Source organism: Moschus berezovskii, chromosome 1 (genome assembly GCF_049115385.1).
Source record: "Moschus berezovskii isolate FMDL1 chromosome 1, NW_MosBer_1.0, whole genome shotgun sequence".
Lineage (NCBI taxonomy): Eukaryota > Metazoa > Chordata > Mammalia > Artiodactyla > Moschidae > Moschus > Moschus berezovskii.
In genome coordinates this window covers 128757434-128776211 of record NC_142460.1, presented here as the reverse complement: position 1 = coordinate 128776211, position 18778 = coordinate 128757434, and the positions used below count along the sequence as shown (strand labels likewise).

General features: G+C 40.3%; 1 protein-coding gene across 1 annotated transcript; it reads left to right on the top strand.

The window, feature by feature from the left end:
• The first annotated feature begins 202 nt into the window (after positions 1-202).
• On the top strand, positions 203-18341 carry OTOL1 (otolin 1). Its single transcript, XM_055410493.2, has 6 exons — positions 203-269; positions 344-355; positions 494-862; positions 13113-13202; positions 16163-16234; positions 17443-18341. The coding sequence occupies exons 1-6, from the start codon at positions 203-205 to the stop codon at positions 18339-18341; spliced, it is 1509 nt and encodes a 502-aa protein (XP_055266468.2).
• The last annotated feature ends 437 nt before the right edge of the window (positions 18342-18778 follow it).

The following is an 18778-nucleotide window of genomic DNA, read 5'->3' as shown; positions in this document are numbered from 1 at the left end:
GAAATAATTGAGTTTGCTGAAATAAACTATTCAGCTCAATATTTTTCATCTCCCTCTAACACGAATGTATTTGATTCCTATAAATCTGAGTGAGGTCAGTCAGGATTTTATACTTATTTATTTTCCACAGAGTATATGAGCTAGTAAGAGTATATGTTGCATTTATTATAGATCATGTTTTCTATTTGGCAAGATGATTTGAATGATTGAGAACAATATTTTAGCACATGTAATAGTAGGAAAAAACCAGAAAGGAGAATTGGAGAAATGTTCCTTACAATGAGTGCTTTAAGTCAATAAAATATTCTGTTGTGATTGAAGCATATGTTTACATATAAAATAGATAAATTATTTAGTATTATGCATGCTGTTCATGCTTATGCTTAGTATATGTATATATATATCCCTCTCATATAGGTATATATCTATTTCATTTAGTCTTTTCATTTGGTTCTCACATGATATGTGTATCTATTCCTATTGTATCTTTCAGCCTCAAACATGTGGATGTTTTCTTGGTTTTATGCCATTTTTATTATTTTGGTTATTGCTAGTATGGACGCAGTAGCCAAGACCACACCGTATACCAAATTCACAAAGAAATCTGAGGGAAAAGAGATGCCAAAGGGCCCAAAGCCATCCAGTGGCCTACCTCCAGAAGAAGGAGCCCCCTTCAGAGAAGCGGCTGAAAGGGCAGAGCCAACCCCTGACCCCTTAGGCCTCGATTCTGCCTTTGATGCTGCCACTCTCTTCCCCTCCGAAAACCTCACTCTTGACACCGCTGATTTCTTCTTGAATTGCTGTGATTGTTGTTCATCTGGACCAGGGCAAAAGGGAGAACCGGGACAGACTGGAAAGCCAGGTATTTGAAAACACACGAAGCCATATATTTCCCACTTGTAGTACAAACTTAGAGTTGAGAGGTGGTGGATTGGTGGTGGAATTGCCTGAGGGTTTCTACACAATCATGTCAGGGGGACAAGTCTCGGCGTAACATTGTGACAAGTGCAATGGGTTCTGTTGCCCAGTGTGATAAACAGAGTCACACATGCAGCTATTAATATTGAAATGAGATAACAATTTCAGTTCTTCAGTCACACTGGCCCTATTTCAAGTGCTCAGCAGCTACAAGTGGTCAAAGGGCAGTACAGATTCAGAGCATCTCCATTGTTGCAGAAAGTTCTATTGCATGGTGCTGGTCAGAGCAGAGACTGAGCTTCCCAACAGTAGACTGGTATGTAGTTCTTCCAATTATGCAATCATCTCATTAATGGCTGATGTAAAAAGGTGAAGTGAAAGTTCTAGTGGTCTAGTGAGGGTGTGTACTGACTGATGGATTTTCGGAGTGCTATTTGTAGTTAGGATTAGCAATGGAACACCTGTGAGGTGGAGAATAAAGGCAGGATTCAGTGCGCTTGTCATTGAAATTCTGAGGCAGCACTGTCTCCTTGCCCAATAGTCTTCATTGAACATCATGGTTAAATATTTCAAAATTTCTAAATGTCTTTAATGCAGGCAGTATGAATATATTCTTTTTTATTGTACTATGTTTCAGCTTTCCCATGTCCTACAGCAGTAAATTCAAGGTAAAAGTGAGACCAGAATGTCAGTTTCAAATCCACTATTCCCTGACAGAATTACATATAAATGTTTGTTGTGTCTTGCCTGAAGGATTTGAAGTCATAAAATCAGAAATTCTGCATACTCATTAAGTTTTTCGTTCATTTCATCCTTTTGCATGTACCTTTTGGGAAATGTGATTGGTGTTTATACAGAGATGAAATTGATGGGGAAGGGAGCTGGGTAGGAGTCTGGGGTCCTGAGATTTCAGAGTTGCCACAACATTAGTGGTGACCTAATGAGACTGAGGAAATTATATTATTTTCCAGGGTTTCTCTCAGTATCAAGTCTGGCTGGAAAGCAGCTTGGGAGGAGCGGGAGGTCAAGTAAACACAGCTGGTTGCTAAACTGTTTTCTAGCTGTAACATCCAGGGCTTTTGTCTTACACTGATGGATTTAGCTAGGCTGTTCTCAGAGCTGAGACTCCAAATACCCAGGACATATATTCTAAAGGTGTGCCACATTATTGGACTGCCTGGGGCATGCATATATCTTAGTGTGACTAGCTCTGCCATAGACAGACTGCTTGAGAGTTCAGAAGGTCAAGCTGTCATGGTCCTACCATGGGGAAACTTCATTAGCACTCCAAGTGTCAGTTTCTAAAATAGTAAAATGGGGTAAGAATAATGGCAACTTCATGGAGTCGTCAAGAGAACTGAATGAGGTCATATATACAAGGTCTCAGTGTGATGTCTAGAATAGAACACATGCTTAATAAACTGTGTTTATTTTTCTGGTTAGCTGTAGAAGGCGTCTTTTATTGTCCTGTGCAGTATTCTGAACCTGATAGGACCCTGTTTTTGAGATTCATAGATATTTGTTCTAGCTTTACCAGTGTTTCAAAAACATTGTTTTCCTGTATTATTTATTTAATTGAAGCATAGATGATTTTCAGTGTTGTGTTAGATTCTGGTGTATAGCAATGTGATTCAGTTTATATATATACATATATGCAAAGAAGAAAGTGAAAGTGTTAGTCCGTTAGTCGTATCCAACTCTTTGTGATCCTCTGGTCTGTAGCCTACCAGGATACTCCATCCTTGGAATTTTCCAGGCAAGAATACTGGGGTAGGTTGCCATTCCCTTCATCAGGGGATCTTCCCAATCCAGGGATTGAACCTGGGTCTCCTGCATTACATGCAGATTCTTTACCATCCAAGTCACCAGAGAAGCCCATATATGCATATTCTTTTTCATATTTTTCCATTACGGTTATTACAGCATATTGAATATAGTTTCCTGTGCTATACAGTAGGACCTTGTTGTTTATTTACTTTATATATACTAGTTTGTATCCGCTAATCCAAAACTCTTAATTTATCCTTCCCTCATTCCACTTCCCTCTTTGGTAACCATGATTTTGTCAAAAGCACTGTACTAATGTACAATGTTTAATGTTGCATAAAATCAACAAACTTGAAAATGAAAATAAACCTGCTCAAACCCAACTATTTATTTTTTTCATTATCTGTTAGTTCTTGGTCACACGAACACACATAATTACATATATCACATTTGTATCATCTACTGCGATATAAGTAAAAGCTGTAGACTTTAAAAAGTCATGAACCGGCTGGTCCGGGCAAGGGCCGACGGAGCTGCCGGAGATCTCGGCTGCAGCTGCTGGCACTGCTCCGTTCTCAAGGCGTGCCCTGACCCTTCCTCTTTGGGCAGGCTCAAAGGCGCGTGCGCATGCGCGGTTGGAGTCCCAGGGGTTAGAACTCCAGGGCCTCGACTAGGCAGGCCGCGGATTGTCCACCCTTTCCCCGAGTGTGAGTCCGTCGGGACCCGGGCGCTGCCAAGCGTGGGTGCCACTGTAGCAGAGGTGCCTGAAAACGCGTTCCAAGCTCAAAGAACAGTCCTGCACGGCCGCCTTGTCCCCTGCAGCCAGGCGGCGAACAGGATCTGGGAGAAGGAACAAGATGGCGGAGGAATAGGATGGCAAGACCACTCTCTCCCCAACAAATTCATCAAAAGAACATTTGAACACAGAGTAAAGTCCACAAAACAACTTCTGAATGCTGGCAGAGGACATCAGGCACCCAGAAAAGCAGCCCATTGTCTTTGAAAGGAGGTAGGAAAAAACAAAAGATTAAAAAGAGAGACAAAATAAGTAAGGATGGAGCTCCGTCCCGGGAAGGGAGGCTTTAAAAAGAGAGAAGTTTCCAAACACCAGGAAACACTCTTACTGGAGAATCTGTGGCGAGCCTTGGAAGCTCAGAGGGCCACATAATCGGGAGGAAAAACAAAGAAATAATTAAAACCCACAGATTACCCACCAAACGGTAACTCCCAGCGGAGAAGCAGCGCAGACACCTGCATACGCCATTAGCAAGCGGGGGCTGGGCAGGGAGGAGCCGGCTGAACTGCTTAGAGAGGGGACTGGGCTTGAATGCCACGAGAACAATCTGAGAGAACTGGGAATAGCAAAGAAGACTGGGATAGCTTCCCCACGAAAAGGCGGAAAGCTCTAACCTAAGACTGCGCCAGCCCTGCTCACAGAACAAAGGACTGAGCAGAGCGAGCCGGCTGCTCAGACAAAGGCTGGCTGAATGGATACAAAAACAAGACCCCCATATATGTTGTCTACAAGAGACCCACCTCAAAATGAGGGACACATACAGACTGAAAGTGAAGGGCTGGAAAAAGATATTCCATGCAAATAGAGACCAAAAGAAAGCAGGAGTAGCAATACTCATATCAGATAAAATGGACTTTAAAACAAAGGCTGTGAAAAGAGACAAAGAAGGAAACTACATAATGATCAAAGGATCAATCCAAGAAGAAGATATAACAATTATAAATATTTATGCACTCAACATAGGAGCACCGCAATATGTAAGACAATTACTAACAAGTATGAAAGGGGAAATTAACAACAATGCAATAATAGTAGGAGATTTTAATACCCCGCTTACATCTATGGATAGATCAACTAAACAGAAAATTAACAAGGAAACACAAACTTTAAATGATACAATAGACCAGTTAGACCTAATAGATCTCTATAGGACATTTCACCCCAAAACAATGAATTTCACCTTTTTCTCAAGTGCACACGGAACCTTTTCCAGAATAGATCACATCCTGGGCCATAAATCTAGCCTTGGTAAATTCAAAAAAATTGAAATCATTACAAGCATCTTTTCTGACCACAATGCAGTAAGATTAGAGCTCAATTATGGGAGAAAAACTATAAAAAATGCCAACATATGGAGGCTGAACAACACGCTGCTAAATAATGAACAAATCATAGAAGAAATCAAAAGAGAAATCAAAATATGCATAGAAATGAATAAAAATAAAAACACAACAACCCCAAACCTCTGGGACACTGTAAAAGCAGTGCCAAGGGGGAGTTCAGTTCAGTTCAGTCGCTCAGTCGTGTCCGACTCTCCGCGACCCCATGAATCACAGCACGCCAGGCCTCCCTGTCCATCACCAACTCCCGGAGTTCACTCAAACTCATGTCCACAGAGTCAGTGATGCCATCCAGCTATCTCATTCTCTGTCGTCCCCTTCTCCTCTCGCCCCCAACCTTTCCCAGCATCAGAGTCTTTTCCAGTGAGTCAACTCTTCACATGAGGTGGCCAAAGTATTGCAGTTTCAGCTTTAGCATCAGTCCTTCCAATGAACACCCAGGATTGATCTCCTTTAGAATGGACTGGTTGGATCTCCTTGCAGTACAAGGGACTCTCAAGAGTCTTCTCCAACACCACAGTTCAAAAACATCAATTCTTCGGTGATCAGCTTTCTTCACAGTCCAACTCTCACATCCATACATGACCACGGGAAAAATCATAGCCTTGACTAGATGGACCTTTGTTGGCAAAGTAATGTCTCTGCTTTTTAATATGCTATCTAGGTTGGTCATAACTTTCCTTCCAAGGAGTAAGCGTCTTTTAATTTCATGGCTGCAATCAGCATCTGCAGTGATTTTGGAGCCCAAAAAAATAAAGTCTGACACTGTCTCCACTGTTTCCCCATCTCTTTCCCATGAAGTGATGGTACCAGATGCCATGATCTTTGTTTTCTGAATGTTGAGCTTCAAGCCAACTTTTTCACTCTCCTCTTTCACTTTCATCAAGAGGCTTTTGAGTTCCTCTTCACTTTTTGCCGTAAGGGTGGTGTCATCTGCATATCTGAGGTTACTGATATTTCTCCCAGCAATCTTGATTCCAGCTTGTGCTTCTTCCAGCCCAGCGTTCCTCATGATGTACTCTGCATATAAGTTAAATAAGCAGGGTGACAATATGCAGCCTTGACGTACTCCTTTTCCTATTTAGAACCAGTCTGTTGTTCCATGTATAGTTCTGACTGAAGTTCATAGCAATACAGGCACACCTCAAGAAACAAGAAAAAAGTCAACTAAATAACCTAACTCTACATCTAAAGAAACTAGAAAAGGAAAAAAATGAAGAACCCCAGGGTCAGTAGAAGGAAAGAAATCGTAAAAATTAGGGTAGAGATAAATGCAAAAGAAACAAAAGAGACCATAGCAAAAATCAACAAAGCCAAAAGCTGGTTCTTAGAGAAGGTAAATAAAATTGACAAACCACTAGCCAGACTCATCAAGAAACAAAGGGAGGAGAACCAAATCAATAAAATTAAAAATCAAAATGGAGAGATCACAATTGACAACACAGAAATACAAAGGATTATTAGAGAATACCATCAGCAATTATATGGTAATAAAATGAATAACCTGGAAGAAAAGGACAAATTCCTAGAAAAGTACAACTTTCCAAAACTGAACCAGGAAGAAATAGAAAATATGAATAGATCCATCACAAGTATGGAACTAGAGGCTGTAATCAGAAATCTTCCAGTAAACAAAAGCCCAGGTCCAGACGGCTTCACAGCTGAATTCTACAGGGAGGCCTGGCATGCTGTGATTCATGGGGTCGCGGAGAGTCGGACACGACTGAGCGACTGAACTGAACTGAACTGAACACCTATTCTACTCAAACTCTTCCAGAAAATTGCTGAGGAAGGGAAATTTTCAAACTCATTCTATGAGGCCACCATCACCCTAATCCCCAAACCTGGTAAAGATCCCACAAAAAAAGAAAACTACAGGCCAATATCACTGATGAACATAGATGCAATAATCCTTAACAAAATTCTAGCAATCAGAATCCAACAACACACTAAGAAGATCATACATCATGACCAAGTGGGCTTTATCCCAGGAATGCAAGGATTCTTCAATATCTGCAAATCAATCAATGTAATACACCACATTAACAAACTGAAAAATAAAAATCATATGATTATCTCAATAGATGCAGAGAAAGCCTTCGACAAAATTCAACATCCATTTATGATGAAAACCATCCAGAAAGTGGGAATAGAAGGGACATACCTCAACATAATAAAAGCTATATATGACAAACCCACAGCAAATATTATCCTCAACGGTGAAAAACTGAAAGCATTTCCCTTAAAGTCAGGAACAAGACAAGGGTGCCCACTCTCACCACTACTATTCAACATAGTTCTGGAAGTTTTGGCTACAGAAATCAGAGCAGAAAAAGACATAAAAGGAATACAAATTGGAAAAGAAGAAGTAAAACTTTCACTATTTGCTGATGACATGATCCTCTACACAGAAAACCCTAAAGACACTACCAGAAAACTACTAGAGCTAATCAATGAATACAGTAAAGTTGCAGGATATAAAATCAACACACAGAAATCCCTTGCATTCCTATACACTAATAATGAGAAAATAGAAAGAGAAATTAAGGAAACTATTCCATTCACTGTTGCAATGAAAAGAATTAAATACTTGGGAATATATCTATCTAAGGAAACAAAAGACTTATAATAGAAAACTGTAAAACACTAGTGAAAGTAATCAAAGAGGACACTGATAGATGGAAAAATGTACCGTGTTCGTGGATTGGAAGAATAAATATTGTAAAAATGAGTATACTACCCAAAGTAATTTATACATTCAATGCAATCCCTATCAAACTACCAATGATATTTTTCACAGAACTAGAACAAACAATCTCACAATTTGTATGGAAATACAAAAAACCTCGAATAGCCAAAGCAATCTTGAGGAAGAAGAATGGAACTGGGGGAATCAACCTGCCAGACTTCAGGCTCTACTACAAATCCACCGTCATCAAGACAGTATGGTACTGGCATAAAGACAGAAATATAGATCAATGGAACAAAATAGAAAGCCCATAGATAAAACTATGCACCTATGGACACCTTATCTTTGACAAAGGAGACAAGAATATAAAATGGAGAAAAGACAGTCTCTTTAACAAGTGGTGCTGGGAAAACTGGTCAGCCACTTGTAAAAGAATGAAACTAGAACACTTCCTAACACCATACACCAAAATAAACTCAAAATGGATTAGAGAGCTAAATGTAAGACCAGATTCTACAAAACTCCTAGAGGAGAATGTAGGCAAAACACTCTCTGACATAAATCACAGCAGGATCCTCCAAGACCCACCTCCCAGAATATTGGAAATAAAAGCAAAAATAAACAAATGGGACCTAATTAAAATCAAAAGCTTCTGCACAGCAAAGGAAACTATAAGTAAGGTGAAAAGACAGCCTTCAGAATGGGAGAAAATAATAGCAAATGAAGCAACTGATAAAGGATTAATCTCCAAAATATACAAGCAGCTCCTGCAGCTCAATTCCAGAAAACTAAGTGACCCAATCAAAAAATGGGCCAAAGAACTAAACAGACATTTCTCCAAAGAAGACATAAAGATGGCTAACAAGCACATGAAAAAATGCTCAACATCCCTCATAATCAGAGAGATGCAAATCAAAACCACAATGAGATACCATTTCACACCAATCAGAATGGCTGCTATCCAAAAGTCTACATGCAATAAATGCTGGAGAGGGTGTGGATAAAAGGGAACTGTCTAGTACAGCCACTATGGAGAACAGTGTGGAGATGAAAACTAGTACAGCCACTATGGAGAACAGTGTGGAGATTCCTCAAAAAACTGGAAATAGAACTGCCATATGATCTAGCAATCGCACTCCTGGGCATACACACCGAGGAAACCAGAATTGAAAGAGACACATGTACTGCAATGTTCATTGCAGCACTGTTTATAATAGGCAGGACATGGAAGCAACCTAGATGTCCATCTGCAGACGAATGGATAAGAAAGCTTTGGTACATATACACAATGGAGTATTACTCAGCCATTAAAAAGAATGCATTTGAATCAGTTCTAATGAGGTGGATGAAACTGGAGCCTGTTATACAGAGTGAAGTAAGCCAGAAAGAAAAACACCAATCCAGTATACTAACACATATATATGGAATTTAGAAAGATGCAAATGATAATCCTGTATACGAGACAACAAAAGAGACACAGATGTGTAGAACAGTCTTTGGGACTCTGTGGGAGAGGGTGAGGGTGGGATGATTTGGGAGAATGGCATTGAAACATGTATGTTGTCATATGTGAAACGAATCACCAGATCAGGGTCAATGCATGTTACAGGATGCTCGGGGCTGGTGTGCGGGGATGACCCAGAGGGAGGATAAAGGGAGGAGGGAGGTGGGAGGGGGGTTCAGGAAGGGAAACTCATGTACACCCGGGGTGGATTCCTGTCAATGTATGGCAAACCCAACCAATATAATATTGTAAAATAATTCAGTTCAGTTAAGTTCAGTCACTCAGTCGTGTCCGACTCTCCGTGACCCCATGAATCACAGCACGCCAGGCCTCCCTGTCCATCACCAGCTCCCGGAGTACACTCAAACTCATGTCCACAGAGTCGGTGATGTCATCCAGCCATCTCATTCTCCGTTGTCCCCTTCTCCTCCCGCCCCCAACCTTTCCCAGCATCAGAGTCTTTTCCAGTGAGTCAGCTCGTCGCATGAGGTGGCCAAAGTATTGCAGTTTCAGCTTTAGCATCAGTCCTTCCAATGAACACCCAGGATTGATCTCCTTTAGAATGGACTTGTTGGCCTCCAATTAAAAAAAAAAAAAAAAGAGAGAAAAAAAAAGTCATGAACCTAATTTTACAGTTTCTGAATGAAAGTATTTTAAAGTATACAGCTGCATCTAATATCTTGCAACGGTAAAATTCCATCTGAAACTTTTATCTCCAGCTTCTTTCATTAATTCAGTTATGATAATAGCTACCTGTCACTCTTTCCATTGTTTCCCCATCTATTTGCCATGAAGCGATGGGATTGGATGCCATGATTTTAGTTTTTTGAATGTTGAGTTTTAAGCCAGCTTTTTCATTCTCCTCTTTCACTTTCATCAAGAGGTTCTTTAGTTCCTCTTCACTTTCTGCCATAAGGGTGGTGTTATTTGCATATCTGAGATTATTGATATTTCTCCTGACTCCAGCTTGTGCTTCATCCAGCCCTGCATTTAGCATGATGTACTCTGCTTCCCTGGTGGCTCAGAGGTTGAAGCATCTGCCTCCAATGCGAGAGATCCCTGAGTCGGGAAGATCCCCTGGAGAAGGAAATGGTAACCCACTCCAGTATTCTTGCCTGGAGAATCCCATGGATGGAGAAACCTGGTAGGCTGCAGTCCATGGGGTCGCAAAGAGTTGGACACGACTGAGTGACTTCACTTTACTTCACTCTGCATATAAGTTAGATAAGCAGGCTGACAATATACACCTTAATGTACTTCTTTCCCAATTTGGAACCAGTCTGTTCCATGTCTGGTTCTAACTGTTGCTTCTTGACCAGCATACAGATTTCTCAGGAGGCAGGTTAGGGGGTCTGGTCTTCCCATATCTTTAAGAATTTTCCAGTTTGTTGTGATCCACATAGTCAAAGGCTTTAGCATAGTAAATGAAGCAAAAGTAGATGTTCTTCTGGAGTTCTCTTGCTTTTTTCTGTGATCCAATGGATGTTGACAATTTGATCTCTGGTTCCTCAGGCTTTTCTAAATCCAGCTTGAATATCTGGGAGTTCTTGGTTCACATACTGTTGAAGCCTAGCTTTAAAAATTTTCAGCATTACTTTACTAGCATGTGAAATGAGTGCAAATGTGTGGTAGTTTGAACAAGTCTTTGGCACTGACCTTCTTGGGATTGGAACGAAAACTGACCTTTTCTAGTCACGTAGCCACTGCTGAGTTTTCCAAATTTGCTGGTATTCTGAGTGCAGCACTTTAACAACAGCATCTTTTAGGATTTGAAATAGCTTAGCTGGAATTCCATCACCTCCAGTAGCTTTAATCGCAGTGGTGCTTCCTAAGGCCCAAATGACTTTGCACTCCAAGATGTCTGGGCTCCAAAATCACTGCAGATGGTGACTGCAGCCATGAAATTAAAAGATGCTTGCTCCTTGGAAGAAAAGCTATGACAAACCTAGACAGCATATTAAAAACAGAGACATTACTTTGTCAACAAAGGTCCATATAGTCAAAACTCTGGTTTTCCGGTAGCTATGTATGGGTGTGAGAGTTGGACTGTATAGAAGGTACAGCACTGAAGAATTGATGCTTTTGAAATGTGGTACTGGAGAAGACTCTTGAGAGTACCTTGGACTGCAAGGAGATCAAACCAGTCAATCTTAAAGGAAATCAATCCTGAATATTCATTGAAAGGACTGATCCTGAAGCTGAAACTCCAGTACTTTGACCACCTGATGCGAAGGACTGACTCATTGGAAAAGACCCTGGTGCTAGGAAAGATTGAAGGCAGGAGAAGGGGGCAGCAAAGGATGAGATGGTTAGATGGCATCACTGATTCAATGGACATGAGTTTGAGTAAGCTCTGAGAGTTGGTGAAGGATGGGGAAGCCTGGCATGCTGCAGTCCATGGAGTCATAAAGAGTCAGACATGACTGAGCTACCTACTGGGTGCCAACAACTCGTAAGCACTTTATTGTTTCTCATCTTTGTAGAAAATGTTTAAAATATTATTACATGTCAGTGGATGATTTAATTACATTTCAGAGAGTTTTATGTAATTCTAGAGGTCATGTAATCTGAGAGTGTTGAACCTGGAATCAAACTCAATTTTTGCAGCTTCCAGCCCCAGCTCTTCAATTAAGTCTAGTCTTCTGGTATTTACACTAAACTCACCATGATATAGGTCTCACCTAGATGGAAGAGTAGCCCTAGTACCCCTTGTGCCCTTGCAGACAGCTGCTTTGTGCTCCCTATGCCAACCTGACACTGCCCTTTATCATTTCCCTCATGACCACATTAGGCATTTGGGTGTCATGAATAAGGGGGTCATTGCACAGTGACTAACTGACCTTGCTTGCTTCTGCCCCACCCCACCACTTGTTCTCCATTACTTTCCTTTCTGCTCTTCCTGCTTTTCTAGACAGAGGAGCTTAACCACCATTTAAGTGTGCCTTCAGCCTTAACCTCCATTGCAAGCAATTTATTAAAGTGCTTTGTCCAAAAAAATACAATGTTCTTTCAGAAAGGAAATTCAACAGATTTAATATAATTTTCTGCATTCCATCAGCATTAATTATAATAATTAAGATGAAAGATTACAATTTAATTGAGTGCACTTATCTATATGGTTAACTTTCAAAGAAACTGGCCACAAATTATTCCAGTCAGGGGTTGCAAAACAGTTCCTATGCTTAAACAAGGCTGGGGTTGCAGGAAGGATAGTTATCTTTGGCCTGGGTCTCTGTGTGGCCTAGGTAAGGGGAAGGGATCCAGACTGCTGGGATAAGCAAGGAACTAGTGACGTTATGAACCCTGCACCATCTGTCCCTTGGCCTTCTTTACCCTGATCGCTAGGTCTGTTCATGGTCTTTTCCATAGCTGTTTTTCCTGAAATACTCATCATTTTTTTTTTGGTCTTGGAAAATTCTAATTTGTTCATTGGGTCTTAGCTTAATGCCCCCTTTTTCCCAGGATGTATACTCTGATCCCGTAAGTTAATTTTTTTTTAAACCACAATCTACAATAGGAGCTTCTTCTTTTCTTCACATTGCTAACAGCAGTGTAGCCATTTCTATTTATTTGTGTGGTTATTTGCTCATGTTTCTCTTTTATGGGCTCTCAGCTCCATGGGGGAAAAGAGGCTGCTGGAGTGTTGATGGCTGATCCCTGACACCTAGCAGGATGCTTGGTGTGTAGAACTCTGCAAGTAGTTCCTGAGTCAGTGCATAAGAGAAGGAATGGGAAAACCCACAGTGCTAGGTATTCTGGTTTTACTTCTTATTTGAAAGTGCAGTCCACATGAGCTTAAGAGCCAGATAATATTTTGTTCCTATTGTTTGATATAGTACTGCTTCTCTGAATCATTTGATCACTGCCATGAATTCAGTGACAAGTACTAATGGGCTCAATTTATCTATTTAGGTAGTGCAAAATTGCAAATCAGACAAAAATATTGTCTTTAGAACTCTGTAATAGTTTATTCTCACCCAGATCTTATCATTAGGACACAGACAGTCATTGGTCTCAATAAAGTGACTGCTCTTTTTGAACTAGTGAATTTCAAAAGAGAATTTTCCTGCCCTGATGGTTTTTAAATCTCATTTCCAGGTTTTAAGGGAGAAGCTGGTGATATAGGGATCCCAGGGTCACCAGGAACTGTTGGACCCCAAGGTCCAAAAGGCCAGAAAGGAGAGAAAGGTAGGTGATTATATTCATTTCATGTTGAAACTCAACAGATGTTCTGCATCATTTTTAAGAAGAGCAGCTTGCTAAGTAAATACCAGCTTCTTGCAGGTGGATCAAGTTTTTAAAATATAAAAACTTGGTAATACATACTGTGAGTTACATTTGATATTAAAATGTTAATTTTATAAATAGCCTATTGAGAATTTTAAACTTGCCTGGTAATCTCTCTTTCACAAAACACACACACACACACACACACACACACACACCCCTTTTCGATTTCTCATAGTCCACCGGGCTGACCCAGTGACTGGGAGCCACAGGGCATACACACTCTGGAGAAACGTACTTTTCTTTTTTTTTAAATTTGCCAACACCTTGCAGTTTGCAGGATCTTAATTCCCTGACCAGGGATCAAACCCATGCCGTCTGCACTGGAACACAGAATCCTAACCATTGGACTGTCAGAGAATTCAAGGGAATCTTTTCCTATATATTCCCATTTGAGTTCTTCTTTATGATGCAAATTAACTTCCTAGTAGATAAAACTAATCAGAGCAGGCAATCCTCTAGAATATTCCATTTAGACAAATGGCCTACCTGCTAAGAAAAATACGACATATTCTTTAGCTCACTCTCAAATCAGGGGTGGTGTCAATGGTGGGAAGAAAACTGAATTAAAATAGAAGACATCAGGCTAATTGCAGTGACCTTGGACCCATCAATTTACCTCATCTGGATATTGAGGGGACTAGACTAGATATTTCTTTATACTCTGTTTAAAGAAGATTTGTCATTTTGTGTGCTTTACTAGATCTTTTCCAGCTCAGAAATTCTATAATTCCACAGATTTATCAGCAAAGAGGGTGTTCTGCCCTGGGAAATCCCTGGCTCTATAAGTGCTTTGAGATATTGAAGGAAGGTTACAGATTCACTGGGACATTTAGAAATTCCTCAGGGAATACCACCAACCTGTAGAAATACCATCTATCCATCAAGGTGAACGTCTTAGCCTCAGTGTCACATGTCAAAAAATCTAATATCATCCATACATCACCCTCTGCATGGCTCAGGAACTGCCTAACTCATTTCTGGTAGAACATTCAGTGAAGTAATTACTCAAAAAAGATGCTAAGGTAAGAGAGAGCCACTTCACACTTGTCAGTTAGGCAATTTTCATTCTCGGAAACATTTAATCCTTCTGTGGCTGAATTATGTTAGCAGAAAGCTCTGTGAAATAAAGATGAGTGATGAACTTCCCCAGTGATTCATACATTTTGGAAGTTAGACTTCTGCAAGTAGAAGAAAAAAACAGGGAAGTATTATAAAATAAAGTTTTAAGAATATGCTTTGATGAAGGATCAAATGTAGAAATTCATTTAGCCAGTCTATAAAGTGACAACTGTACTTTCCTTTTACTTCCACTTAACTTGGACTCTTGCTTAAGACTTACAGTGAAAAAAATAAATGAGTAGAATGACTGCATTTTGGATAATCATTATCTGATTGAGTAAGTTCATTGTAAGTCATTAAACTCTTTAAATGAACTCGAGAATCAGAATAACTGTGCAGTGAAGGTCAGGATAAGAATATTGACAAGGACTGGGAATAGAATTATTCCTTCACTTCCATTCATAGTTACATTCCTTTGAAAGGTATACAGAATTTTCCTGATGGCCTATGGGTTAATTTCCAAAATTTAAATTTCATGTGGAATGATAATGGAGCTACTTAGAAAACTCTGCTGACGGGGCTTGGGGGCTGGATTTCTCTAGCTAGTCTTATGAAATTTGGCTGAGTCTCTTCTCCTGACTTTTGGTTTAGGGTTTCTTTTTCCCTGGCAAAAATGGAACAAAATATGTTGGTTATATCATAAATAATATGGCTGGCAAATTGATGCCAACCAATATTATATACAACCATGTTTGACTCTGTACAGATTTCTAAACTTTTTCATGTCTAAGTTTCTTCTGTGATAAAAGTGTTGACCAAAATATCTGCTCTATCTTTCTTGATGGGAAAGGCTACAGACTTTTGGAAATGAAAAACGTCCCAAGTGATGAAATGTGCTTTGTTATGTGAGTTTCCCTGTTATATTAGAGACTGTTTTATTATCAAATAAATGTTGATATAATATTTTAAAGGATTGAAATATAAAAATTCATGGTAAGAGTTTGGAACATTACGTGGTGCAAAGTAAATGCTCAATGAGAGTTAGTTATTGTTATTATTATTATTTTTGCTATTATTATTTACAATAAAAATAAATCTAGAGTGGCTGTACAGTAATATCATTGGCCTTTGGCCAAGCCCAGTATAAAAGTTCATTTTGTGGTAATAAGGCAAATATCTAAACCCCTGGATATTTTAATTTTTTTCAAACATGAATTTTCAGTTTTATAATTTGCCCAAAAAGCATATGAAAAACATCCAAACAAAAAGAAAATCAGCTTTTCCTTGATGCTCTATGTATGTCAAGGACAATATGTTTTTCCTAAGTGGGCTTTTACCATGAATAGCTTTAACTGATTGCAGAATGCTGTACTCTGTGTCAGCTTATATAGTGCATGGCACTATTTCTAGGCATTGTGAGGAATATGAAAAAGAGGACTTTTTAACTGTCATTCAAAATTCATAATAGGAAGCGCACAAACACAGACGTATATAATGTAAAGCAGAATATCATGAGTTTTGTATGAGATCTGAAAAGCTACAAGATTGCTGAGGCAAAAGCTGAACTCTGAAGAGATTTGGCATTACGTTCAAATTCTTTAAATGGTTCCTTTAAATGGCTTACCATCAATTGGAATAAAAATTTCCTTATGATGCTCAATGAATTCTTTTCTTATATTGTCTTTACCTTTACACATTTTGATAAAGGAAACAATGGAATGTGACACAGGTGTGAAATGGATGTTAGTTATATCATGGTTAATACAGCTGGAAAAAAGCTAATCTTGGTATCATTTTAGGACTCAAGGGAGAACGTGGAGACCAAGGAGCAAGTGGAGTTCCAGGATACCCAGGAAAGCCTGGAGAACCAGGTAGCTTATCAGTTCAGTTCAGTTCAGTTCAATTTAGTCTCAGTCATGTCTGACTCTTTGCGACCCCATGAACCGCAGCATGCCAGGCCTCCCTGTCCATCACCAACTCCTGGAGTCGACCCAAACCCATGCCCATTGAGTCGGTGACACCATCCAACCATCTCATCCTCTGTCGTCCCCTTTTCCTCCTGCCCTCAATCTTTCCCAGCATCAGGGTCTTTTCAAATGAGTCAGCTTTTTGCATGAGGTGGCCAAATTATTGGAGTTTCAGCTTCAACATCAGTCCTTCCAATGAACACCCAGGACTGATCTCCTTTAGGATGGACTGGTTGGATCTCCTTGCAGTCCAAGGGACTCTCAAGAGTTTATCACTATATCTATTGTGTGTAGTCACATGTGTGGTATAGCCTTTAATTTTCTTCCTGTTCGTATTTAAATTTATCAAGGAGGTCAAAGGGAAATATAAATTACTAATAATCTTCTAATAATTCAGTATACTGATTGGTGGAATGTTACTAGCACTAGTTTAGGAGTCTGGAGATGGTAGAAGTATCTGAGCTCTGCACCTCTCTTTAGCTGTCCTTGGGGAAAAGATGCCTCAATCTTTCCGGGTTGAGGTTCTTTCCCTGGAAGATTCTGGTTTTGATGGGCAATGTGGAGATGTATGAGAATAGCTGGATTGGGCCAAAATGCAAAGTGTAATAGAACACAAGGGGCAACTATAGTTCTAATACTTCCTCATCTTATTGGTTAATACACAATATCTAAGTATAAGCTATTGCTTTTCAGTAGCGTTAGCTCTTTCCCTAATGAGATAGTAGCTTTATTTGAATGGTTCAGTGTAAGAGTCTCCTCCGTGCAGCCATTGCTCAGGGGAGAACCAGATTTCCAGTTCCAGTTAGGAGGTTCTATTTCCTTTTGTGAGTTCTCTGATCATAGCCTCAGCTGGTAAAGAACCTGCCTGCCAATGTAGGAGATGCAGGAGATGTAGGTTTGAACTCTGGGTCAGGAAGATGCCCTGGAGAAGGAAATGGCATCCCAGTCCAGTATTCTTGCCTGGGAAATCCCATGGACAGAGGAGCCTGGAGGGTTATAGTCCATGGGGCAGCAAAAAGTCGGACACAGACTGAGCACATACACACACTGATAATAGCATCCTGGTCATACCCTATGTGAGCCTTAACCATGATTTAACTTTTCCATTTCAGGTGGAATTGGTCCTAAGGGGGACACAGGAAACATTGGCCCAACAGGAGTGAAAGGACAAAAAGGCTCAAAGGGGGACACATGTGCCAATGGTACCAAGGGAGATAAAGGAGACATAGGGCCTATAGGAGCACCCGGCTTGAGTGGACAGCCTGGCGCCAAGGGAGAGAAGGGCGAAGTGGGGGACAAGGGCTACTGTGGAGATTCCGGGGAGAGGGGAGGAAAGGGAGAAAAAGGCGAGGCGGGCATGAAAGGAGAGAAAGGCAGCAAAGGAGATAATGGAATGGAAGGGAAAAGTGGCTCAGATGGCCTGCCTGGGGTGCCAGGGGATCCAGGAGTCAAAGGAGAAAAGGGGGAGTTGGGTCTTCCTGGTCTTGTGGGACCTGTGGGACCCAAGGGCGAGTTGGGGAGCAAAGGTGTCAGGGGGTCGATCGGGAAGAAGGGTTCTCGGGGCCTCAAGGGCTCCAAGGGGGAGGGGGCCAGAGTCCTACGGTCAGCTTTCAGTGCTGCTTTATCCAAGCCCTTCCCTCCTCCCAATGCCCCCATCAAGTTTGACAAGGTTCTCTATAATGACCAAGGGAATTACAGCCCTGTCACTGGGAAATTTAACTGCAGTGTTCCTGGGGCCTATGTTTTCTCCTACCACATCACCGTGAGGGGCCGACCTGCTCGAATCAGCCTGGTGGCCTGGAACAGGAAGCAGTTCAAGTCCAGAGAGACGCTGTATGGCCATGAAATAGACCAGGCCTCTCTCCTCATCATCCTGAAATTAAGAGCAGGGGACCAAGTCTGGCTGGAAGTTTCAAAGGATTGGAATGGGGTGTATGTCAGTGCTGAGGATGACAGCATTTTTACTGGGTTCCTTTTGTACCCAGATGAAAACCCTGGCATTTCACCATAATCTTATGTCTTCAACACTGTAGTTTGGTTTTAGTAGAAGTCAAGTAACATTGGGGAGTGCTGTTGGAAAAAATAAACTTCATTATTTTCATGATTATAAAAGTAATACAGAAAAATTAAGAAAAAATGATATCACTTAGGTCGAATAATTCCTATTTTAGGACATCATCTTTAAGAATATTTACATGTATTTGAGAGCATGTATCTATTAATTTTGTAGCTAGGTTTTTTCATTTTAGCATTATAATGGCATTTCTTATGTCCTTTAAATAACAATATCTGTACATAAAAATATGAAAGATTTATAATAAATCTATTCTTACTAAAGATTTTCTATATTTCATAAAAATGTATTTAACTCTTTTCTGTGTGAATATGAAGCTAACAGCTGACATAAAGTGGGCAGATATTTCTCAAAAATTTTAATTCTGTTGGGAG

Excerpts from the sequence above, each read along its gene's own strand:
- OTOL1 (XM_055410493.2), top strand. The coding sequence starts at position 203 with ATGATTGAGAACAATATTTTAGCACATGTAATAGTAGGAAAAAACCAG. Across the intron at positions 863-13,112 it reads GGGACAGACTGGAAAGCCAG|GTTTTAAGGGAGAAGCTGGT; the intron begins GTATTTGAAAAC and ends TCTCATTTCCAG. Across the intron at positions 16,235-17,442 it reads AGGAAAGCCTGGAGAACCAG|GTGGAATTGGTCCTAAGGGG; the intron begins GTAGCTTATCAG and ends TTTCCATTTCAG.